This window comes from Diceros bicornis, chromosome X (assembly GCF_020826845.1).
Source record: "Diceros bicornis minor isolate mBicDic1 chromosome X, mDicBic1.mat.cur, whole genome shotgun sequence".
NCBI lineage: Eukaryota > Metazoa > Chordata > Mammalia > Perissodactyla > Rhinocerotidae > Diceros > Diceros bicornis.
In genome coordinates, this window is record NC_080781.1 from 5012856 (window position 1) to 5039643 (window position 26788).

Here is a 26788-nt window from a genome sequence, read left to right on the forward strand (position 1 = left end):
AAAAATTATGCCCAGTGAAAGAAGTCAGATGAAAAAGGAGTACATACTGTCCGATTCCATATAAAATTCTATGAAGTGGAAACTGACCTGTAGTTTCAGAAGCAGACTGGGAGTTACCTTGGGATGGGGCGGAAGGAGAGAGGAAGCGCAGAAGGGCACAAAGAAAATTGGGGGAGTTGTGGAAACATTGTTTTGAGTGTGGAATGAAAGCTTCCTGGGACTTCTCACGTTCCCTTCATAAAATGTCATTTCTATATTGTTGCAGAGGAAGTCTGCTGATTCTATCAAAATCGTATCTTTATGTCCTCAAAACATAGGCATCTTGCACAAAGCTGACTGCCCCTCCAGGACTGGAGGCAATCTGAAGCACTGTCGAGAGGGATATTTCACACACTTCGAAGATCACCCCACATGTAAAACACGGCCCTTGCCATCGATTTCAGAGCTGCATTAAAAGCCCAGCTGTGGTATGACTAGACAAACAAATTAAGATTTCCCTTGTGTAGAACAGACACTGACAACTAGTGTTTGTAGATGCCCCTGGGGCCAGCCCACGGCTATCAGGACGAGAATGTGGGGCACAAACGACAGGTTGCATGAAGATGGTTCTCTGTCAACGAAAATCAAAGTTGTCTTGGAAACCATGACATTTGTGCCCAAGGACAAAGATTAGTTGCCTTGTATCTTTGGCCTAGGCAGAAACAAAGACTTTCTCGGGATTTAAGCAGTAAAATGAGCTTTCCCTGGGGAGACACTATCTTGGTGGATGTGAATAATGGCCTCTTAAAAATAAAACCAGAAACACTCCTACTTCTGTCCTCAGTACTGAAGCAAATGAGAAGGCCGCAGGCCACAGTGGGAGGTCCGTAGGCCCCTTCTACTCAAGTGATACAGGCCAGGAAGACAGTCCCAAGAAAGCAGACAAGACGATGCTCATCATGTCCTCTATTGGGGGGCACAGATGGGGGAGCAGGGAAGTTGCAATGTTTATGTCCCCCCAAAGTCCATGTTAATTGTTAATGTCCAGTGTAATGGGATTTGGAGGTGGGGCCTTGGGGAGGTGATTAGGGCATGAAGGTGGAGCCCAAATGAATGGGATTAGTGCCTTTATAAAGAGACCCCAGAGAGCTCCCTCACCCTCTTCCACCACACGAGGACACAGTGAAAAGACAGCCGTCTCTTGGGGGGATCAGGAAGTGGGCCCTCACCAGACACCAAATGTGCTGGTGACAGTGGCGATGCCAGGACTCACTCACACACAAGAGCATTAGAAGAGGGTGGGTGGGCACTCTCTCATGCAGGGAGCAGTCAAGAAGGACGAGATCTCTTGGAGTAGCTTCGAGCATCTAACAGTTCCCGGGCCCTGGACGCACGAGGCTGTGTATGATGATCACAGTCTTCCCAGGTAAATCCCAGATGCCCCTGGACACCCACCAGGTTGAGCACAGGTGTCCCCAGGTAGCCAGAGGGTGCAACTAAATGATACCCCCCTTGTTTTTTTTAAAGAAAGTGTAAAACATGGACCATGAAGATAAAGAATAGCAACTCATGCTTTTCTTTAAGAGAATATTATGACTTAGCAGACTGCGGCAAGGTAACAGAGGAATACTATGCGGCTCTTTTTCCAAAATGGTTCTTTTTCCAACAAAAACCGGTGATGTGTTCCCTGCATCTCAGCCTCCCCTTGCTCACTGTCTTCTGCTGTCTGATCACCTACCACGACCCACTGCTCTTCTTCCAGTGGTCAGAGAGAGACTAAAAGTGATGGGGAAAGGGCAGATACTGGCAACCGCTGGCTCTGCAGCCAGAGGCAGGGGAGGGAAGACAGACGGGTCCCAAGAAACAGAAGGGAGCTGTGAGTGGGAAATCAGAGGCGGAGGGGCAAATAGCAGAGAGTGTGACGTTTACTGAGCCCTGACAAAATGCAACATTGGGAGACAAATATTCTCTAAAATGGGAGGAAAATAAGTATGGAATGTGGTAGTGATGATTAAGTGCTTTTCAAGTTAAAAATCTCCCAAACTCATCCATGAAGAACCTTTAAAATTTATCAATTACTTTCTGATGTTGAACAATACATCACTGATACATAAATGCGATTAGGCCAGTTCAAAAATAAGAAAACAAGGCTTAGTGAGTTCTGATGATTTACTCCAGGTCACCGAGCTCATCTATGGACCAGGCAGGATTGAAACTAAGACTTGTATACACAAATCCCACAAGCTCTCATTTTAAGGCATGGCCTCTGCACACACCCCTTATCCCTCATCAATTCCACACACTGGGACTACAGCAGTGGTTCTCCAGGTGTGGTACCAAGACCAGCAGCATTGGTGTCCCCTTGGAGCTTATGGGAAATGCAAATTCTCAGATCCACTCCAGACCTACTGAACCAGTGAGCGTGGGGCCCCAGCAATCTGTGTCTTAGCAAGCCCTCCAGAAGACTCCGATGCCTGCTCACGTGTGAGAACCACGGGACTAAAATTTCATTAGCATCCGTGGCAATTACATGATATAGAATGTTTCAGGGTACACTAAGATCATATAGAAGGTAGAAGGTCAACCTACTTTCTTCTGACGTCCTAACTCCTACTCTGTCACTATGCACACCTGTTTTGCATAGGTTTATAGCTCCTAAGAATATCTCACGTTAGCCAACACCTAGATTTTCATGTGTGTTGGAGATTTTCACCTCCTTAATCCTCTACTGGCCAGCCCTGGTGGTCTAGTGGTTAAGATTCGGGGCTCTCACTGCCACGGCCCGGGTTTGTTTCCCAGTCAGGGAACCACATCACCCATCTGTTGGTTGTCATACCCTGGCGGCTGCATGTTGCTGTGATGCTGAAAGCTCTGCCACCAGTATTTCCAGCAGGTCACCCATGGTGGACAGGTGTTAGCAGAGCTTCCACACTGAGACAGAATAAGAAGAAGGACCTGGCCACCCATTTCCAAAAAAATTGGCCAGGAAAACCCTATGAATAGCAGCAGAGCACTGTATGATCGAGTGCCAGAAGGAGAGAGGATGGCACAAAAATCTCAGGCAGGGTTCTGCTCTGCTGTCCACAGGGGCGCCAGAAGTCGGAATCCACTCCACGGCACTAACGACAACAAAAAACCCTATACTTCCTCATTTTGCAAACCTAGACTCTGGGTTTCACATTCATCCCTGTTTAATTCCATCTCAGTGGAAAAGACTAATCTAGAAGCTTATAGCAGTCACACTTTGGTATGGTAGTCCCTGAATTTGAAGATAACTTATGCAACTGAATTAAGTGAAATGATTACCAGGGTCTTGCAACCAGTGAGCTGTGAGCCCAGGGCTCCCCAAGAGGAAGTTCTCTCTAAGATTTCTCTTCAGACCTGGAGCAGAAGCGACAGCATTTGAGCACAGAGGGTTCCATGAAATCACTGAGTCCGACAGGGACCAGCGGCTCACAGACAGTCATCTATTCCTTTCCTACAGAGAACCTATCTCCCCAAAGGCTCATTTTCCTTTTATCTGCCCCACCTCACTCTACACCAAAAAATTCTACAAGCACGGCCCTCAGCCCCTCCACCTAGTGGAATAAATAGCGCCGAGCAAAATGTAATGGGACCCATGACTGACAAAGTGAAAGGAGATAGTGTGTTCACTCCTATATGGTAGAGTCGCTTAAGAAACGGGTGATAAAGGTTTAGAATCTGAAAACCACAAGGAACACATCGTTCAACACCAGGAAATCAATGAGGGGGGACTTTGATTTTCCCATGCCCATCACCTGTCTAGGTGACAGTGGGTTATGCCCGCTCGTGATGGTGTCTGTCCCCCATGGAGGCTACTTAAAAATCACTCTCGCATCTGAGACTATGGCAAGCTTGCCTCATTACGTTAGCGCATTCTGTCTTGGTGGGGAATCAGGGGTGAGAGCCAGGTGTGGCAGGGGAATGGTTTCATTGGCTGAACCTCCTTCAGTGTGAGAGGTGCCTTATCAAGCACGGGAGGGTTGAGGGTGAGCGCTGGGGAAGCTTCGGGAAGCTCTGCTCATGGAGGAGGTATGGTATTGGGAGTAAACTGTCCAGACAGACCACGTGCTCAATACACGGTGATTATCCCAAGTGAGGTTGGAAAGAAAGCCCACGGTGAGACAGTGCTGCTCCTGAGAGGGTCTCAAGAGGGTGCATATAAAAATCTACGGAGGAGAAGATTCACTAATGAAAACACAGGCCAAGTGACAGGAGAAGGGGACCCCAGCTGGGCCTTGTCTGAGAGAAGGCATACCCCATGCCTCTGGAGCTCCTGTTCCCAGTTCCAGCCTTCCCCAGACGGGCACAGGGCGCAGGGGAGCAGGAAAACAGGATGGCGCCACTTACCCCGGGGAGCTGCAGGAGTCATCCCTCCACGCCCATATCGTCCTGGCTAAAAGCAGGTTCCGCTCCTCTGTTACTTTTAATTATGGGGGAGGTGGGCTGGAAGGGATAATTTAAGAGAAGAGCAGGTACCCTGGCTCCCACGGGTGACGGCCTGGCCCAACCACGGAAACAGTGAGGCTCCTCAGACAGAAAGGACACACAAGTAGGTGGCCTGGGATGGGGGAGACTGGGGTGTGGAAGGAGCTGGGGCCAGTGGAGGTTCCCTGCTGGTGACAGAACGATGGGACTTGTTGTGCTCCGAGGGCTTTCTCTGCGGTTGGCTCTGTGATGGGCCCTTCTGCAGCCTTAATGGTGGTGGTGGGAGGATCAAGAGTTGTTGGTCTGGATTTACAAATTCAAGAGAGCTACAAGATCTTAAGCTGAGTTGTCCAAAGGAGAGTGAATCTTATATCCTGCAAATATTGGAATCAAAATAATGTTTTTACATTCATTTGTGCAAAAAGCTGATATACATAATAAAGAGGAAAGAGCCCCAATGGATACTGAATCCTATGACTCACTATATGCTATATACACGCATGTTGTTCTCCTCTTTCTAAAAGCATACTTTTAGCAGGAGTCTGCATGCACAAAACAGGCTTTTTAAATCAGTTTTTTCTAGTCCCAGATATTGATGACCTCTCCCTTTTTTATATCTTTTGCCTTCTCACTTTTCCCACATGGATTTTTCAAAGCGGAACCTCAGAAGGTACAGATGCTGACTGAAGCTTGCTTTCCTATTTCCTGTAAGGAGGCAGCAGATGTTTTATAGAATAGGATATTTATCTCCTCCTTTTTTTGAATCTGGGCTCCATCAGCAGGAGTCATGCTGCTGTAGATTCTGTCTGGGGCCAATACCACCCGAGCACCACTGAGGGTGCGGGTACAGGACTCCGGGAGATCTTCCTCCTCTTTTCCACTCGGGATGATTTATAAAGACTGTGCCAACACAGCACGTTTGGATTCACATTCTGATCACCCACTTGCAAACCAAAGTATATTAGAAGGGATAATGTAAGAGAGCGTATTCAGAGAGTACGTAATGCTCCCTTACCGTGGAACCCACATGGAACAGCGATAATATGTCAGGGTAAAGGCACACTCAATGCCTGTCTCCAAAAAGAATTCTCCCTAGGTCAAATTTACTCGAGACTATTACCAGAGTCACCCTATGACTGGGTATGTATTTTCCTTCTCAATCAACATGACTTCAGCCTTTGAACGGGGCTTACCAAACCAAAAAATGTTCTAACTGAAGGTGGCATGAATCCAAGAATTATTATAGATCGTTACTTTATTTTTTGTTTTGGAAAATTTCATCAAGCAAGGTTTGGAAACACTAAAAAATGCAATACCCTTTATACATGAATGTTTGTTTTTTGGTTCACTATCCAAGGACCAATTCAAAAATTTCTTTGGCCATCTTTCTAAATCACGCTAAATTGCTTTAAAATGAGATGAAGAATAGTGATACTCTGGCACTTTTTTTTATAACTTAAAGCAGTGGTTCACAAATGGGGGATGATTTTGTCCACTAGCAGACATAAAAGACAAGATAAATGTGTTTTGGTTTGTAAATCATTTTTCTCCTATGTAATTTAAAAGATAACTGCATAAAGCAATAATTATAAATCTCTGTTGATGTGCACATAATGTATAAAGATGTAATCTTTATGACAAAAACAGCACAAAGGAGGGGGGTGGGAATGGAGCTATATAGAAGCAAAGTTTTGTATACTATTTAAACTAAGTTGCTATTAATGCAAACGAGATTGTTATAAGTTGTTAACTGTAATCCTCAGAGCAACATTAAGAATGTAACTGAAATATATATAACAAAAGAAACGACAAGAGAATTAAAATAGTACAATAGAAAATATCTAGTTAATGTAAAAGAAGGCAATAATGGAGGAATATAAGGAACAACAACAACAAAATAAGACATACAGAAAACAAATAACAAAATGCCATATAGAAACCCTATCTAATCAATAATGGTGTTACATGTAAATGGTCAGAACCCCAATTAAAAGGTAAAGACTAGCAGAATGGATTAAAAAAAGAAAAACAACATGCTCCAACCACATGCTGTCTACAACACACACTTTAGATTGAAAAGTGGGAAAAGGTTGTAAGTAAAAGGATGGAAAAGATATCCCATGCAAACAGTAACCAAAAGAGAGATATGTCACGTAAGACAGACTTAAGACAAACATTTTTACTAGAAACAAAACAAAGAAATTTAATAGAAATATTTTATAAGGAGAGGTCATTCCATCAAGAAGATGCAACAATTATAAACACATATGAACCTTATAACAGAGCCCCAAACTACAGGAAACAAAAATGGCAAAATTGAAGGGAGAAATAAATGATTCAACAATAGTAGTTGGCGACTTCGATACCATACTTTCAATAATGGATAGAAAAACTAGACTGAAAATTAACAGGGAAATACAAGACTTGATTTAAAACACTTAACTATTTAAACACCATAAACCAACTAGACTTAACAGACATCTATGGAACACCCCACCCAACCATAATAAAACACACATTCTTCTCAAGTACACGTGGACCATTCTCCAGGAAAGACGATCTGCTAGGCCAGAAAACAAGTCTCAGTAAATTTACAAAGGCTTGAAACCATCCGAAACATATCCCCAATCAACAGTGGAATGAAATCAGAAATCAGTAGCAGAAAAAAAATGGGGGAAATTCATATACATGTGGAAATTAAGCAACACATGCCTAAATATCCAATGGTCAGAGAAGAAATTACAAGGGAAATTAGAAGATATTTTGGGATCGATGAAAATGAAAACACAGCATACCAAAACCTAAGGAATGCAACAAAAGCAGTGCTTAGAGGGAAGTTGATGGCTAAAAATGCCTCTATTAAAAAAGAATGGTCAGAGAGGTGAAACATTGATGCGTATGAAGACGAGGAAGGGGCCGTGGGCCAAGCAATGGGGGTAGCCTCTAGGAGCTGGAAAAGACAAGGAAACAGATTCTCCCCTAGAGCCTCCAGAAGGAAGGAGCCCTGCCAATGCCTTGATTTTAACTCCATGAGACTGATGAGGGATTTCTGACCTTCAGAACTGCAACATTATACACATTATACATCTGTGCTGTCTTAAGCCACTCAGTTTGTGGTAACTTACTGCAGCAACAGAAACTAAGACAATAAGAAACTTTCTGGGCTGGCCCGGTGGTGTTGTGGTTAAGTTTGCACGCTCCACTTCGGACACCTGGGGTTTGCAGGTTCAGATCCCGGGCGCGGACCTACACACCGCTCATCAAGCCATGCTGTGGCAGGTGTCCCCTATAAAGCAGAGGAAGATGGGCACAGATGTTAGCCCAGGGCCAGTCTTCCTCAGCAAAAAGAGGAGGATTGGCAACCATGTTAGGTCAGGGTTGATCCTCCTCACAAAAAAAAAAAAAAAAAAAGGAAACTTTCTCAGCCATCTCTTTTTCTTTGGCTAACTGGGCTTCTCTCAATGACTCTCAAACAGATCAAAAACACAACATAAGAATAAACCTTTCTTAACATTTCATTCACAAGTGCCTTGACAACCAAAGGTCCAGGCCACATACAGACAGCTCACAGAACTACATGTGACAACTTCCCAGAGGCCACCCACCAGCCGTTAAAGGACACCACAGCCTCGGCTTTTCCTACTGCACATGCATAAATCTTATTAATCACTGGGGTTTTTTTCCCTCCATTTCGTATGGACACACCAGACACTTCCCTTTAGTGAATGTCGATAATTTATATTCTTATGGAATGAGGTTGCCTTCTCTATGAACATGTAGAGGCTCCTCAGACACAGAATTAAGGGTGGCTCCGTGTCCGTTTTCCAAGTCGTGTTGGTATATGACCTCATGAGTTGCTACCGTCAAGTCAGACAGAGTACATGAAAGATCTCCAGCATTCAATCAGAGATTTCAATAGCCCTCTCTAGGATTTGCATGGACCTGGGAAGTACAATAAAAGAATGCAGAATTCTTGTCAGGTTCAAAGAGTATTGGATTTAGGTAGAAATGCATTTACATATGTTAAGAAATGGAAAATCTAGTCAGCTGGAAGGGAATGGAAGGTACGTGGGAGGGCACTGGTTTTCCCTAATGGACAGGCACCTCTCAACTCCTCAAACATTCAGAGATGTTTAAGAGAAGGAAGACAACTGAATAAATTTTTGTGTGCTATTTATTATTTTATTACTTGTACTCTTTAAGCAAATTGGGGCAACCTTGCTGTAAACAAACTTTTAAACGCACACTTATATTACTAATTTTCACTCACAATTTAAGACGACATTAGGGAACTCTATTGGGACAGTCAAGTGAACTTTATGTTTATCATTTTTGTAAACTTCATTTATTAGGCTTAAAGTGATCACTGGCTATACAAAAAGGTTTCGGTTGTTAATTCAGATGAGGAAAGTACTCAACAAGGAAATAAAATATATTAGTTTTATAAATGTGGCTTAACGAGCACAAAGGTGTTTAGCATTATCAAAAATTTGTCAATAGAGTCAAATACTGTTATGGCCTCTTAACAGGTAGGGTTAAAATCTACGAGATTTGTAAACAGAATAAGCAGAAATTAAATGTGTAAGGAACAGGTACGTTTTTGAACCTCTAACGTTAATAGCTGATAAATTTTTAAACCAAAGCATACAGCAGCCAACTCAGAACACAGAATTCCATCAGTAATGTTACGCACCCATGATGCCCCACCCGTGTGTGTGTGTCAGCTACAGGAGAAGAGCAGAGAGGGAGAAAGGGCTGGAACCCAACGGCACCACAGGCACAGCGTCACTGCCCTGGGGCAGAACTATGCTCCTGGCACTCCATGCTGGTACCCAGAATGGAGTTTCCTCTAATCTATAACAGGTGGCCAGGCACATCTGGAAATAAGACAGCTCCACGGGTATGGGAAGGGTTTTCTGAACATGGGTCTGGGTATCTAGTTTCTATTTCCAACATTTCTCTTTGGGAAACGTGTTCCTATTATCCACGTACCTCACACTTGAATTATTTTAGGCCCTTTGTTTACAGGCTAATGTCGATGCAAATGAATGACGACATGGACAATATTCAGACAGCCGTCAGATGAAAGAGCAGGGCCCAAGGTGATCACTCATGAATAATCAAGAATATGTATAATTAGATCCTAAGTTCCCAGCCCAAGCCCCCACTACCTCTTTTCTGTAATTGGCAACTCTTTATTAAGTATAATTACACTTAAATGCAGCTGGACTTGGAGCTCTTGCAGGTGAAATGAGAAGATGAGCCCAGTTCTTACGTGAGAAGACAGGACAGAGTCCTTAGCCTTTGGCAGATCTGGCAACCACTGCTTTGAACGTAATTAGGGAAACCAAGGACGTGCAAAGGAGGAGACAGGATGTCATTAGTTATACCCCGATATTTCATTAACAACACGTACAGATCACAGGGCACACACCAAATGACCTCCCTGGTTCTCTTCTAGTTTCTGTTCTTGTATTGCCTGTGCTGTACCGAAAATGAAGTGTGGAGAGATGGGAGTGGTCTCCTATATTGGAGCCAGCTCGTCCCTGCCGTGTCATATAACATTTACCCATCCACGCGAACAAACAGGTGTTCACCAATTGGGGTTTCTCCAACGATAAACACACCATGTCTGCGCACTGTTGTAAGTGCTCAGACTCGAGCAGTCTACAGAACTGACCCAGATCCAACCTTCATGGAGAACATAGTATGGAAGCCAATGTTTTGCTCACGGATCTGCTCCCAGCCTCGAGAGAGTCAGGCAGAGCTCTTCCGTGCCTTCAGAGGGCTGTAAGCATTCTCCCTACCCCAAGTCCCCACCGCAAAAGAGGAGCTGGATGCAAACACTGTCGCCAGCAATGACTGCCTCTTTGGGAAGTACCACTTATTTATCACTGCATCATAGAACAGCCTGGACTTTTAGTCCAGAATATGATCTCCTTCCTTTTTCAAGGGCTCCAACTCTTTCAAGACCCCACCTCTGGTAAGACAGCTTTGGTGAAGGCAAAGGAAGGTGCCATCCTAACCTCCTTACCAGTGGAAACGTCTTATTTGGACAGCACAGAGCATAGGCTGTGCCCTTCTGATGTAGCAAGCATTGACTAGTGTGAAGAATTACTTTGGGTGTAAAGCTATGAGTGACAAAATAGAGCATCTCTTTGATGTTCGCAGCCAAGCTGCAGCAAGAAGGAAGGGAGGGAACGAGAAGACTTCAACGTCGTGAAAACTCCCCCACATTGACACATCCCACAGACTGAACCCCAAAGGGCAGGCTTTCACACAGGGGTTAAGGAGGAATCAGAGGGCTAAGGGGCAGCCTGAGAATGAGGAAGGATCCGACCTGCTCCCTCTGTACCAGAGTAGCGCGTTCTCCTCCTGGCTTCCAAATCCATTTCTTTTCTCTATTTCCATGGAAAACAAAACAAAACATACAGCAAAACACAGTGGGCACGTAAGCCAATGGAGCTAAACTTCTAGATCCTTCCTTCCTTGACTAACTCTCCACCTCTATGAGTGTGTGCATTATATGTGGGAAGGGGGACTTCAAAATGTAAATTTAAAATGTCTTATAGGTACCACCACCATCCAAAGATGGGTCTAGGTTGATAGCCGTCTATTTCAGGTTTCTTCGTAGGGTGACAGCACCCAGGGTTTTGTTTGCTTTCAATGGGAAACGATGGTAGTTTCCATCCATGATGTCAACCTACAAAGTTGCCCAGACTTGCAGGCGACTCAGACTCAATGGGAACAGAACTCATCACTTGTCTAAACACTTGTTGCCCTCTCTGGTCTCTACTTCAGAACAAGCCAGTACTATTCACCCAAGCCAGAGGGGAATCTTCGCCAGCTCCTTCTCCCTCAGTCCCTGAAACCCAGAGGTCAACTTAACAGGCTCTGAATCAGGCATCTCTTCTTTCATGCAACCCTTTGTGCCCTTGTAGTGGTGGCCCCCCAAAAGATGCATCCACATTGTAACCCCCTGGTACCTGTGAATGTGACCTGATTTGGAGGAAGGGTCTTTGCAGGTGTGATTAAGTTAAGGGTCTTGAGATGACATCCTCCTGCATTATCCTGGAGGGTCCTGAATCCAATGACAGGGGTCCTCATAAGAGAGAAGTGAGAAGCCATGTGAAGAAGGAGGGAGAAACTAGAGGGAGGCGGCCACAAGCCCCGGGACTCCTGGAGCCCTCAGAAGCTGGAAGAGGCAGGAAGGACCCTCCCCTGGAGCCCCCAGAGGGAGCACAGCCCTGCTGTCACTGATTTTGGACTTCTGGCCTCCAGAACCGTGAGAAAATAAATTTCTGCTGCTTTCAGCCAGCCAGTTTGTGGTAACTTGCTACAGCAGCCCTAGGAAGCTAACACAGTCCTTATCTCAGTCACCCTGACAATCACAATAGCCTCCTAGCCAGACTCCCAGTGTCCAAGCTTTAGTCATGCACATCATCAAAGAGACCTGTCTGCAGCATCCTCTGCCTACAAGGTTGCCCCACGGCTGTGAGGCAGAATCTGAATTCCTGAGTATGGCACAAGGGCTCGCCGTACCCTGTCCTGGGCATACCTTCCTGCCTCTGCTCCCATCATCGACGGGAGTAACCTCTTTTCTGGTCACGCAAGAGCGGCCTTTTCTCAACCTCTGCTCTGTTACATTTGCACAGCGCCCTCCTGGCCTGGAATACTCTTGGCACTTCCTTCTCCACCTAACCAACTCCCACAGCTCTAGTCCCGGGAAGTGCAGGGACGGCGTTGTACCCACTCCCTGCACCAGTGTCAGTACCGCGCATTTGGGGGGCATGCTATAAAACGCTGTGGGATTCATGAATTGAAGGAACACCCCGAGCATTTCTCTCTCTCCTCAAGAGCCCTTGTGGACCTGTTCTATCATGCTTTTCTTCAATTCCTTTTGGACTTAAAAGCTCTCCCCCGAAACAAACTCTCTCAACAGCAGAAAACACCATCTGTCTTCAGCCATCTGGATGGACCCACCTACAGGCTGGCAGCCTTAAGCCTCTTTAGCTGCCTCAGATGCCTGGCTACCTGTATTGCTCAAATGACCCAGTGGGCGACTGTAAATGCTTTTATTGGGCTGCTCTCAGCTGGGCAAGGTGAGCACAACTGGTTTAACAAGATGGGTGCTGAGTTACGGCTGGAGCTTTCAGAAAGGAGCAAGTTCATCGGGCTGCACCCGGCAGATCCAGAGATGACTTAACTGTGTTATAACCACACAGCCAAGCACAAAAACCCAGCACACGGGACGGGAGAGGGCATCCGATACACCGCAGGCAGAGCTGAGGGTTATTTTTACCCGCAGACACGATCTTTCTCTTGGAAAGAATTTAGGGACCGGTTTATGGCCAAATTCCTCTGACAAAGGAATTTGGGACATTTTAGCGAAAAACCTCTGGTGAGGTCTACCTTCTCACCAAAGCCTTCTCCATCCGAATATGCCTGGGCCCCAGCACTCTGTTTGTAGGTTCACCCACACGGGCACCAAAATCCAACCACCACCAGTGATCTTTCTGGAAGTGACAGAACCGCCCTTGAGAACACCTGAGTCTGTTGAATTGTTGCCTCTTTTCCTCAAGCTGTGAGAAGAGGTAGGAGGTGGTAACCGTCACGGTCACTGCCTCTGAAGTTAAGCCGCTTGATCTCATGAAGCCTCGGTTCCCTCCTTTGCAACATGGGCAATGACGGCATTAACCGTGCACCCTCGGCCCCCTGAGAGTTAAAAGAGGTGACACAGGCACAGTGCTCGCAATGGCTCTGGACACACGGGAAAGGCTCTTGACGAATATTAGCTGTTATTAGATGAGGAAAAAGACGGAGAGCCTAAAGAAAGGCAGTGGCAGCTGGAATGACACAATAACAACTCTGAAATATTTAGAAATAAGTAGGTACTTGGAACGTTGGGGACTGGGGAGGGTGAGGAATGGAAGATTCAAAGGCTACTCTGGTCTCTGACGTGTGCGGCTCCCCGGGAATGCAGGAGAGGAGCAGATCTGGCAGAGAATTCTAGGCTCCGTTTGAAATACGGGGTTCGGCGCTGCCTCTGGGCAGCTCAGGTCAGAACACCGGGTGGTTCCTGTGAAGTGTCGCTGGAGCTCAAGAGAGAGGTGAGGGCAGTCGACAGAGGTCGAGTCTTGAGAGCAAGAGCATTCGCTGAAACCAGGCGTGCACAAGAGATCTCCACAGAGAGAAGGGGTCCAAGGGCAAGTCACAGGGCCCCCAAACAGAAGAGAGGAGGGAGAGAGAGCCACGAGGAAGACAGAAGAGGGACAGGCAGTGATGCCAATGAGGCAGACTCCCAGGGGCAGAGTGGGGAAGCAGGAAACGAAGCAGAAAGTTCTGGAAATCTAAGAAAAGAGTGCCTACTGGATCTGGCTGCACGGAAATCACTGCTCCCTTTGTCAGCACAACTTCTGTGGCCAGTGGGGAGGAAAGGAGTTTGCAGGAAGCTGGGTCGATGAGCGAGCAGGGGCAGAGAACGTGGTCTGCCTTTTCACGAAGCTTGGCTGAGGATGCAAACAGGGAGTTATGCTATGGCTACGGCGGGACCACCAGGCTGAAGCAGTGTTTCCGCGTCTGTTTAAATGACAGACTTAACATACTTTATGAGAGGTATATAAGCATGAAACAAGAAGAAAGAGCATCAGCTTAACATTCAGAAAAAAAAGGAGCAAGAAGCTTGCATTTTAGAGAAAGATCCTTGAGGAAGGAAGGGCCAGGACCCCAGCTGAGGCAGAGGCACCAGCTTCAACAGGAGGAGGACCATTTCATCCCAAAGGGAAAGAGGAAATGATGCCTGCAGATTCCTGTCAACGTACCCCAATCTAGGACACTGATGAAGAGACACTTTTAAAGTGCACCCTCAAAATCAGGACCCCAACTCTATTCCCAACCCAATAGTAGAAACAATTAATTGTAACTATCGAGACAGGTACATTGCGTTTATTTTTACAGAGTTGATTAGATAAAGATGGTAAAGTCGTTTAGGCTACTTCACAGAAGTGCCATCCCCTCACTAAGCGGGGATATTATTTTACTCGATCTAATAATAGACACTATTGGTATAAAGAAGGGCTGCACAATATATTCAGATGATTAAATCTCTTCTGCAAAATCAGGTTCAACAGTGCAGTAAGGGCCCTGGGTTAGATATTAACATGGTCTTCAATCTGATTGTTTTCATATCCTGATACGCCTCTGGAGGCCTAGGAGATGTCACGTGCTACCTGTGACATGCACAAATGCTGAAGATGAGGAGTGTGCAGGGGTCTGTGGGAACAATGGGATGGGTAATTTTACCAAACCCATAGAGCAAGTAAATAGGCGCTGAGATGGGCAGGGCTTCATCTGAGACTGCAGCTAGTGTTTCACAAGCAACAGTGGTCTTGGGTGGCCGTCTCGATAGATCCTTTATGAGATAACACTGAAACGCTAGACATCAGTTTGCTGATCTTTGAGGAAGGACCTCCACCTGCGTCTGTACCAGTGAGGGTTGGCACAGCAACAGACACGTCCATGGGTTCCAATGTGTGGCTCCAAGACTGCCCACAGAGACACATGATGAGGTGCCCGAGTAGGAGTCAGGGGGCCAGACTTGCACTGGACTCTTCCACTAGCTCACCAGGTGGTCCTGTGTCAGTTTCTTTGTAGAGAAGATGAGATGCTTCAATTCCAAATCTCAAATTCAATTCTAATTCCACTTTATAATGCCAGTCACCTAAATACTAATGTGTAGTCACCAAAATGTCCGTGCAAAGGTCAAAATATCAGGTGGCAAAAGTTAGTAACTCAGGCGGACGTAAAGTTTACCTTGATTACATGTAATCATCATACAAAAAAAAATATGTTATCGATTTAACCAAAATAATCCTACAAAAAAAAATGTTATCAATTTAATCAAAGGAAATGCTTTATAAGATAAATGAGGGAAGCAAGACGCAGAAAGAAAATAGGAACACACTAGAGGACTATACTGAAATCAGCAAAACGTTGAGTATTTAATGAAATCTATGATTATTTGTAGCCAGAAGAAAAATGAGTAATGCCTTGCTGCAAAAAATTTCTTTAATAACCAAGTGATTTTTTTAAAAAGCAAGAGAGAGCTAAAGGGTTTCTAAGCTACTGAAATGGAGGTAAACAAGAGAAAGAGAACTCTGAATGCGGACGCACAGGTAACCCCCAGGACCCTGACTCCAGGGACAACACTGGGCCCAACAGAACGAAAACGACATGCTGGTATCACCTTCACGTGGGCATCCCTTTAAGAACCATCCCATTATTGCACTCAAGTTCTAGCTCCCCAGAGTCCCCTTAAACCTTGGTAGCCCACGGGTAGTAAGCGATGAAATAAACGCATGCCTAGAGCTGCAGAAGTCAGCTGAGCGGTGCACTGAGATTGGTCACGAGAGCTCAGGGACTCAGCTGTCAGGTTAATAGGAAACGCTATCATCAGGTCTAATCAGCACACCACACCATGTGAAACGCAGGTACGGGTCGGTGGCGACTTTTGGAAGAAATTTAGGAGGCTTCTATTCTCCTTTTCCTGAGTGTGACCTCGTGACAAAATATCAGCTTCCTTTTAAGACACCACCCACAGGTAATGTGGTGCAAAACGGTCTTTACACATCCTGGGGGCTGGCTCCAATCGCACTGTGAGGAAAAGACGAGGAGCTGGAGAATGAGAACAGTGAGGGGGTCTTTTCCTTTCTGAACGTCCTCTAGTGACATACACATCAGGGAATGTGCAGCCAACTGAATTTTCCAGAGAGGTAAAGGTTCTGGAACTGTTCATTTTAGGGTTCTAATGTGAATCTTCTAAAGATGTATGTTTCACATTCTTGTCTCTTTAAATAGACTCTACTGATTCGTACCTAATAATTTGTTTTTATCTTTGCTTTTCAGTGGTTCATGCTTAAGGCTTAATCCTCCCATTCCTTTTTTGTTTTACTTTTCAAGTAGACAGAAAAGTCGAAAGTAGTACAGGAGAGACCCACACAACCTACACCTTATGCAACAAACAAAATCTGCAGACAACATGACACTTCATTCCTGTATGCCTCTGCATGCTTCTCTAAAAAATAAGGACCCTCTTCTACACAGCCAAAATGCTGTGCCATTGGGGTACCACCAAACCCTGGCAAATTAACAATAATGGGAGAACATCAAGTAAATATCCAGTGCATAGCACTGTTCTCCAATTGTCACAAAAATGTATCTCATCGAGGTTTTCCCTCAATCTAATATCCAGTGAGCTTTGCACTTATGTCCCTGTCGCCTCTCTGACATTTTCAAGAGTCCAGCCCAGTGACCGTGTAGAATGTCCTACATTCTGGATTTGTCTGGTAGTTTCCACATGGTGTCACCTGACTTGTTCCTGTATCCCTCTGAACCAGAAACTACTCCCAGAGGCTCGACTGATTCAGCTTAACCATTGTGGCATCCCTTCGGAAGGCACACAGTGACAAGGCGCTCCACCATTGGCACAGCTAAGTGGGAACCATCGGTTAAGCAGTGGCCCCTGGAACTGTCCATTGTGAAGGTACGTCTGCCTGTGCTATTTGTCAGCACCCTGTGGCGTGGCACTCTGGCACTATCTGGACACCCTCACCCCCCTCCACATTGAACCCAACGGTCTTGGCTTCCACTTGTGACGCTGTATTTGTTAACTGGCATTCTTCTATAAAGCAGCTTTCCTCCTTCCCACCACACTCCTGTCTCTCTCTCTCTCTTTTGAGGATCATGACACACAGATTTCTTTTTTTTTTAATTTAGAATACTATAATCTGCTACAGTCACTATTCTTTTGATTTCAAACCATCCTGCATTCTGGCAGTGGGGCCCTTCCTTGCATTCTGGCATAAGAAGGTGCCCTAGGCTCATCTTGTATTTTATGGGCCACAGACTGGAATCTGCCACTTCTCCTCGGCCTTGGTTCCTTTCCTTGGGTATGGTATTTAGAAATCAAGAACTTAATCACTTTAAGTACCCATGAACATTGCTCTGTGGGGTGTGGAATGTAAAACTACATTGACAACTATGCACCTCTGTCTCAAATATTAAGCTTACCCTTTAAAAGTGGATACAGCGCAGGCAACTGTACTTGCTTTTAATGCATCTATGCTTTCTAAGGAGTCTGACGGCAAAGGTCTGAACACCTTTGGCCCTCACCATCAAACACCACTCAGAGAGATCAGGGTATGTGGTCTGCGTTAGGCAGAGGTAGAAGCAGTGTGATCTGCAGGGCTGCAGAGGAACCCGTCCAGACAGACCTCCCCCAGGTTCCTGGGAGCACCCTCTCTTCAGAGTGGGCGCTGCGGCTTCCCCTGCAACCACACCCGGCCCATTCTTCTGCCTAATGGTTCAGGCCTTTGAGACACACAGGCATTACGGCTACCACCTATAACTGGTCTCTCAGGATCCGGACTGACTTCTCAGCAAAATGTCCCAAACACCAGCACGGAAGACAAGAGTCAACTTGCCAGCTTTCCTGATGACAAGACTTCTCAGTGGGGCTGGGACTGGAGTGAGGGCACCGACCACACACTGACCATCTGTAACATCTCCCCAAACAGGCGATGAGGTAGTGCAGGATGTTCTTGCCACAAACGAATGGCTGAGCCCAACGGAGGCACTAGGCGTAACTTCCAGATCAGAGGAAATACAGGGGATGGAGGAACAAGTAAGATGGCACCACGTGGAAACCCGACAAATCCAGAATGTAGGAGGTTCTCTAAGATAACTGGCCTGGACTCTTCCAAAAGTCACCATCATGGGGGAAAACACAGGTTATGTGGTTGGAAGATGGGACGAGGTTTTCTAGTTTAAACCAGGCTAACGGGACATAACTACCATCTGGACCCCAGTTTGGAAAACACTAGGGTGAGCTCAGCCCCACAAAGAGGCCATCCTTGCCTCCACGATTAATGATTAAAACGATTAATGACCATATTAAAACGATCATTAATAAGAAGTCATCTTTTTTTTAACACAAACTCTCTGCTTGACAAAAATAATCTCTTCTCTGCTTCAGAAAACATGTTTATTGCTCAGCCATGTCTTCTCCTGGTCTGAAATATCCATTTTTCGTCTTGGCTCCTGTCTATACTTGACAGCACAGCTTCCCCCCTGATTTCAGCTCAAAACACTGCTCTGTCCATAGCATGTCCTCACCACGTTTATTACCAACGATTACTCACACACTTCACCCATCATGTTTTGTGTCCCAGCTGGGCTACTAAGAGGACTAAGGGAAGAGACTCATTCTGAAGCCCCTACCGCTGCTGACAATCTTTTCTAACAGATAAGGAATTAGTAAATTCACACCTCTAGAGCTGTGCTGTCCACCATGGTGGCTACTTAAACGTAAATGAAGTACAACTAAATAAAGTGACACGTTCAGTTCCTCAGGTGCGCTAGCCACACTGGACGTGTCCAGGTGCCACCCGTGGCTCCTGTCCAGGACAGCGCAGATACAGAACATTCCCAGCATGACAGGCAGTTCTGCTGGATGGACAGTGCTGGTCCAGAGAGTAAACAGGTGCGCAGTCCTCATGAACGACACTCCACTTCTCTGACACGTGCATGGGGCAGGGCACACGAGAGGGAGGGAAGCCTGGTGCTGATTCTAGCTTCTGTCTCCACGGCCTCAAATAAGCTCAGATGTGCAAATTATGACCGTGTGCTCTCATCTCACGTACAGACTGGACACATCTATTGAGAGCTGCACAAACTTTGGTTTGCTCCCGGATCTGTCCCTCACTAGCCATGTGAGCTGCGAAATTTTTAAATAGAGCACTGTCGATCACAAAAGGGCATATATGTTGGCTTAGCTCCTAGGCCTAGGAGAGGAGAGTCAACGGCCGTCAACTGCCCAGCCCAGTGCCACGAGCCACACAGACGGAACTGGCGGCAAGGGCATGCAGAGGTGACCACCCTCATCCCAGGCTGGGGCCCTTTCCGCACAGCCGCTCGGTACACGCTTAGCTACTAACCGTAGGCATCACAGCAAAGGACATGAGGGAGTCAGAGAAAAACGTAAGGGAGTTAAGCATCTGCCAAACGCTCAGAAGAGTATGTTAACAAGTGTGAGAATGATCTCCTCCTCTGCAAAGCCACAGGGGAAAAGTTCCATAAGCAGAAACGTATGTGTTAGTTATTACGTTTTCAAGAAAATCCTCGTTACACGCCCTGAAGGCAAGTTTAAACTATAGATGTCTGCACCATAAAACAAAGACTGCCCGCCCCCATTTTAAAAAAATTAAGTGAAGATTTAAATATATCCAATGCTGTAACGATTAGTCATTGGTATTCACGGGCACCTGACAGTAGGAAATTATTTTCAAATGTAATCCATTCTGGTATCACACTAGTGTCCCTTCCAGCTACGGGCTGTGTATCGATCACTTTCCAAACATCCCATCCAAAGGTCTGACCATCGCTTGGCTATCTACATAATGAGCGCTTTCTAGGGGGCATCAATTCCCCTTTTACATTAAATCTCCATCTGCCCCTGAAAAATGACACAGCAGAACTGGTATTTAAATTATAGTAGTTTAAAAATGAAAAAAAAAAAAAAGAATCAAGAGTAAACAGCAAATAATCAGAAAGAACAAAGGGACCTAAGACTCCCCAGCACACAGCTTTTGAAGGAGAAGGAAGAACAAAGCACGGCCGGGTCATGGGAAAAGAGGATGACTGCTCTCCCACAATGATGACCAGTTTGCACAGCTAAGATGCTGAACAAAACCAGGCAGTGAGGGTGAGGAAGCTGCGAGAAAACAAGGAAAGGGCATCTCACACCCGCACGGACGGGAATCCGCTGAATACTTAGTCCTATTGCCAGCTGAACAAAACTCTGGTTTATCAGCAGAATTTTGCAATTTACATCTCACTCCCTTCTCAATTATGCTAGAAACAGGAGCAGCTGTGGTGGACATCTAACCTCGAACGACAAGAACAAACAAGGCTGATGTGGTTCAGGTCTGCTAGGAAGCAGAACCTATGAGAGTGGAGTTTACCAACTTCAGTCTGTAACTGGATTGCTTTTTATTACAGATGAATTTCCTCTAATCTACAATACAGTCTACCCTTACCTTCCCCAGACCCCCACCAGCATCTTACTCCACATCTTTCTGGACCCTGTTCTACGCTCGCCACATTCCAGACACCTTTCCAGTTTCCACAAGAAGAGATGATCACCCATCGATTACACTGCAATGAGAGCTGAAGCCAGGGCCCTGTTAAGTGTGGGCTCTGCTCTGTGTCAAGGCCTCAGAGCGGCCTCCAAATTTCAGCCAACTCGTTTGCAAACATGGGAGGAACCTAAATTTCACCCAACAAAGTGACATAAAACCCAAGTATGTGCTGTTAGCTCCCGGCGGGGGGCCAGGGCAGACAGAAGGTGAACGTACCACAGCATAGCTGTCCCCACATCCAGAAAGAGACCCCAGTGCACACAACAAAGTGCGGAGAGGTCTCTCAAACAAAGAGCATGCGACGTTTATCTCACTCAACTGGGATCTCTGAGTTCTGAGGGTAGACAACCACCACATATGGAGGCATCCTGAACGATCCTTCCTCTGCTCTAGCTTCCTGAGAAGGTGCCATGGCTCTTTGGGAATGCACAGGTACTGTAACATTAGGTGATCAGAACCAATGGACACTGAAAGGCTCCTATCTCCACTTGTAAACCTCTTATGTGTTACGCGGGGTCAACTGACAACGTATGCCGGTTCTTCCGAAAATTAATCTAGGGCACGTGCTAAGGTTATATAAGAAAATCCTATTTTTGTCATCAGCTTCACGGATGTCCCAGTGTCTAAAGCAATTATCCCAGGTGAAGTGAACGGGAGAATGACCATGTGTGACGGGACTCCAACCACAGACTGGGCATGCCTGTTCAGGCGACCAGTGATGTCCTGGGCTCAGTGAGCACCACAGAGCTCCCGCCCGTCCCAGAGCTTATGGGGTCTCCTGGGCCCCAGACAGAGACACAGGCACCTCCAAACAGTCTCAAGTGCTGTTACGTGGCCAGTCGGAAGCTCTGGGACTGGGACCAGGTACAGAACAGGTCATCTATTGCACTACGTGAAGGTAAAGTAGAAGCCACGTGTCACCCACTGAAATCCCGCAATCTGTGTGCATTTATGGAGACATGACAAAATATAATCACCACCAAGAATATTCTCCTCACAGATCTATTGTATTATTTCCTGCTGATGTTTTAAGAATGTGAAAATAAGCTTACTTTTCTTTGCTGACTTTTTAAGGATTTTAAGTAATTACTGTATCAGACTCCTAGAAAATACGTTTTACATGTACTGAAATTCCTAATTCTGAATATTCTTAACATCCACCCTCTACCTGGTTATCAACAGCAGGCACCATGGGTTGCTTCCTAAAGCCCTGGGCCTGGGTTGTCCAACACGCGGGCACTCCCCAAATGTGGCTACTGAACACTAGAAATGTGGCTATTTTAAGCTGAGCTGTGCTGCTGTGAGTATAACATACACACAGATTTCAAAGATTGGGTATCAAAAACGAATGCAAACTGCCTCGATGATTTTTATACTGATTATGTGTTGAGTAATAATATTTTGGATATGTTAGGATAGAAAAAAATGTACCAGTCAAGTTAATTTATCTTTTTGTTTTAGTGTTGCGTCCAGAAAATTGTATATGGTCCTACTTCTGTTAGACAGCACTGCCCTGGACAGCAAACTTCCTTGTCTTTTAGAGAGAACGGGCCCACCTCTTGTGCTCCTAATTTCAGTTATTTACGAACTAGATAATCTTCCCTAGCCAGGAGCGGGGATACTGTTTAATCCTTGTCATCTTCTTCCCTCAAAATCTTGTCCGAGCCCTTAAATAACCTCAGTCCCCTTTTCTCTTAAATGGCCTTTGCGAGCCAAAATTCTTAGCTAGATCAGAGCTGACTGTTACCTTGTGTCAACAAAAACAGAACCCAAAGGCATCTTTTCTGTTTGAAAGGACAACTAACAGCATCATACATTTCAAAAGCACTGGGAAGGGCCCCGGTGTTCTTGTCAACATTTCTGCAAAAATCTCTATTGACTTCTTGATTCCCTTCTGATTAAACGAGCTTCTCCTGTAATGTAAGAATTCCCCAAGAAACTATTTGCTTCCAATTGCATTTCCCTGAGAACTGGAGTGTTGGGGCTACATTAACAAACAGAACTTCCTGGGGGAATGCATTCAAAATTCCCAAAAGCAGGCCTACTGTAAAAGAATCATTATAAATTGATGATATATTGTTATGCAGACAACAGATGTCTCAAAGTGAGGTGCTGAGGAATTAGAGTAGGCATAATTGGGTAGATTAAGGGAGATCAAGTCGTACATTTTGGAAAGCGGTGTTTTATACAAGACATTTTGTAAAAGAATGGAATAAGCAAAGGTGAATTTCTGAGAAAGTTCTGCAAGGCCTTACTCCCTCAAAGAAGAGTTAGGGAAAGAAAGGAGAAAATGGGGGAGGGGGGAGGGCTAAGTCTTATCTCCCCAAATGCCACTAATTCTTGGTTCTGTGACGGTTCAGGGAGTTGGGTAACACTGCCAGGAGCTAAACCATTAAATTTGTCCTAACTAGTAAAGAGGAGATCCTGGCTGATAACTTACCCTGCAGGTACCATCACATAAGTCAAGCATTCACCGCTTCAGGGAACGGCTATGTGTGAATCTAGAGTCAGGAGTAAGCATCAAGCTCATTGAGAAGTTTAATAAATTTAATTTTAATGAGACATCCCGGTTTGCATTAAAATTCCTAAGACTCCCACAACAGGTCCTCTGGACCTTTCATCAGAGGGTAAGGAATTTATTCGACAATTTCACTTCTTGGCCATCTGAGCAGGAAAATTCATGTCTACCAACTATACTGAGGAACCCCAGAAGCTTTCCCAAATAGAGTCATTTCAGACATTAGCTGCATACACTGTTCTCCCCAATTAGTGATTTCATAGGGATTTTTTTTTTTCCTTAGGAATTCATGCATTTCTATCTTTGGGTCCCTGAAATGAAGACACTTTTTTGTGTGCCTTTTAAAAAATCAGTCTCGTAACTACTGAACCACAGAGCCACCATCAGCAGAGACAAGGTCACACTCACCAAGTACCATGAGCACAACATCACTTATATTTTGAATCAAATCGACCTAGAATCATTTCTCAGCTTTGCACTTTATTAGCTGTGTGACCTAAGGCAAGTAACCCTACCTCTCTGAGTGTCAGTATTTTTGTTTTTAATTAGTTAATGCAAATATTTCCTCCTACCTTGCAGGATTTTATGAGATGCAGCAATAACGCATGTACACCTCCACCAGGTCAGCAGTCCACATAAAGCATGCAGCCTTCTGGAGGCTAAGAGGTCAGGCTTTGGGGAGCGCTCAGGACAGTTCCCTCCTGAGTTCATAAATGGAGCGTTTTCTTCTTTGAATCCGTCTTTGCTGGTGAAACTCGTGCCTACCCCGATCGACTATCAGACTGTTTAGTGCATGTACAAAGAGTGATAATCCTTCAAACCCATACCACGCGCGCTTCTCAAACTTTCAGGCACTAAGGTTAAAAGGCAGATTCTGATATGAGCAGGTGTGGGATGGGGCCTGGGGTTCTGCATGGCCAGGCAGCTCCCAGGAGATGCCCGTGCTGCGGGGTCACTCTGGGCAGCCGGACCCCTTAGCAGGGCTCCTCCACCTGCGCACTCCAGACAGTGGCCGCTGGATACTGTGTGGTGGTATGGGCCGCCCCGTGCATTGCGGGGGGTTCAGCAGCATTCCCGGCCTCTACCTCCAAGATGCCAGTATAACTGCCCCCGCTGCCAGGGAGGACACCCCAGATGCCTCCAGACGTTGCCACGTGTGCCCAGGTCAGGACGGCTTGAGGACGGCCGCCCTGGAGGATGCTGCAGGCGAGGCGCTTGCAGCTCTGCGGCAGGCCGGCAGGGACCCTGGAGGCTCGCGCGCACACGGGGAAACCGAGGCCGGGCTGCGCTCCCGCGGCCGGCGCGGGGGTCCCCGACGCCGCGCCCTCGCGCGCCGCCCCCACGCTCTCCGTCCCCACGCGCGGCGCGGCCACCGGAAGTGGGTGTCCCGGACGGCGAGGAGGCCGCAGGCCCGCGCGCGGCCGGCCGGACCCGGGCCCCGCCGTCCCCGCTGCTGTCCAGCCGGGGGTCCCGGACACGGCCCTGCGCGCCCGCGCCCCCCGCCCCGCGCGCGCCCGCCCCGGGAAGCCCCCGCGGAGGCGGCCGCCGCTACCCACCCAGAAGCAGGCCGTCCATGTCAAAGAGCAGGTGGGTGACCGGCCGGAGCGGGGACACGCGTGCTGCCATGCTGCTGTGTTCTGGTCCGAGTGGGGCCGGAGAAGAAAAGCGCGCCCGCGGGCCCTGGGGCCGCGCCGGTGCCCGCCGGCTGCGCACGCGCGCTGCGGCCCCGCGCGCGCGCGCCCGGGACGCCCACCGCCGCGGGGCCCGCGTTCGGCGCGGGCGGGCGCGACGAGTTAGCCCACATTCCCCCCGGCTCGCTGCACACCCGTAAGCGGGTCGCGATGCTCATTCAAGGGCCGCGCAGAGCCGAGTTCCCGGGCTGCGGCAAATGCATGGCTTGAATCTGGAAAGGCGCCTGAGGAAAGTGGGACATTCTACAGGGACGGTGCATGGGGTTGTTGGGGAGAGGGGTGCAAAGATGCTCAGGGTGGCATCTCTGCGAGCCACCAGGTAAACGTGCAGGCAGGTGGCCTTAGTCACGGAGTCCCCCGGTGGGGGGACTGGCGGCCCGGGACCCTCAGCAAGTTTCTCTTTCAGTTTTGCCCGCCCGCCTTCCCGCGGTCCCCACCAGGCGCGTGCGCAGTGGCGCGCGGGTCTGCAGCCTAGGCGTCTGCATTTCCCGGAGCATCCCTCCCCCCACCTCCTCCCGGCCGAAATCTGATAGGAGAGGGCTGAAATAGTAAGGATTTTTTAAATGCCTTGCCGTTTTTTTCCATCCTATGTTTCATCTGTCTTTGGTTGCTCTGAGTTTTACTCCTCTTCCAAGTTTTCTGAATGCAACCAGAATAGCTTTTTTGTTTTTTCCACTCTCAGAAATACCTTTTGCCCTTGTTTCTATTTAACGTTAGTTGATGTTGCATATGCACGTTTAAACGTAAGGATGGGACCTTTCAAGAAGCAGAAATAAGAATGTTCCAGAGAGTTTAAAATGTGAGGGTGTCTTTCTGGCGAATTGCGAAAACTGTATACTGGGGACACACCTGGATTCAGCAAGACTGCTTATTCACCGTGACAGGCAGTGAACCGCTGTGCCTCAGTTTCCTCGTGTGAAAAATGGAGGTGTGAAATGAGCGGAGGCAGGTCATGTTCTTAGTATGAGCAAATAGTATGTGTTCAGCTAATTTGTGTCTTTTTAGAGCTGTTGCTTGTAAGAGACTTTCCTCTGTTTACTCCAGTCACGATTTCCTTTTGAGGACACTGGACCTCAGAGAAGGCAATTCATCAACCAGTTAGTGAGGGGACTGTGACCCACAATGTGCTGGGCTGCTGTAACAAAAGACCACAGACTGACTGACCTCCACAACAGAAATGTATTCTCTTTCAGTTCTGGAGGCGGGAAGTTCAAGATCAAGATCAAGCTGTCAGCAGGGTTGATGGCTTCTGAGGGCTGTGAGGAAAAGAATCTGTTCCAGGCCTTTCCCCTTGGCTTGTACCCGGCCATCTTATCCCTCTATCTGTTTTTATCATCTTCTCTCTATGCCTCTACTTCTGTGTCCAAATTTCCCCTTTCTATAAGGACACCAGTCATATCGGATTGCTACCCACCCTAATCACTGACTTTTAACTTGATTACCTATGTAAAAACCCTATCTTCAAATAAGGTCTCGTTCTGAGGTGCTAGGGGTTAGGACTCCAGCACGTCTTGTTAGGGGGGGACGCAATTCAACCGTTGATAGATTGATTCCATAAACATTGGTGGGGCACCTGCAGTATGCCAGTGCTTATCTGCTTGAGTCGTTAGAATTCTCCTTCCCACTTTCTTTCCATTCTCTGGAAACAAATCGATACCCAAACAAGAGAGTTATTTTTCTTTCCCATTGTATGACATCACAATTCTGTTGATTCCTTAGATAAAAGGAGTACTATTTTATTTTTTGTGTGTGTGAGGAAGACTGGCTCTGAGCTAACATCCATTGCCAGTCCTCCTCTTTTTGCTGAGGAAGATTAGCCCTGAGCTAACATCTGTGCCCATCTTCCTCTATTTTGTATATGGGATGCCGCCACAGCGTGGCTTGATGAGCGGTGCACAGGTCCTGGGGTGCGAACCTCGGGGCACCGAAGTGGAGCACACGAACTTAACCACTAC

At 46.7% G+C, this 26788-nt stretch overlaps 1 protein-coding gene across 2 annotated transcripts in view; it reads right to left on the reverse strand.

The window, feature by feature from the left end:
• The window catches only part of PUDP (pseudouridine 5'-phosphatase), a 54614-nt gene extending 29451 nt beyond the window's left edge, over positions 1-25163 (reverse strand). The window contains exon 1 of one of the 2 annotated variants that reach the window (XM_058535390.1): positions 24699-25163. In XM_058535390.1, coding sequence (XP_058391373.1) covers positions 24699-24768 — 70 coding nt within the window. In that variant the 5' untranslated portion in view covers positions 24769-25163. Of the gene's footprint in view, positions 1-23714; positions 24277-24698 lie in introns of those variants that run through there. The other variant, XM_058535389.1, reaches the window with a different exon arrangement.
• Positions 25164-26788: the final 1625 nt, after the last annotated feature.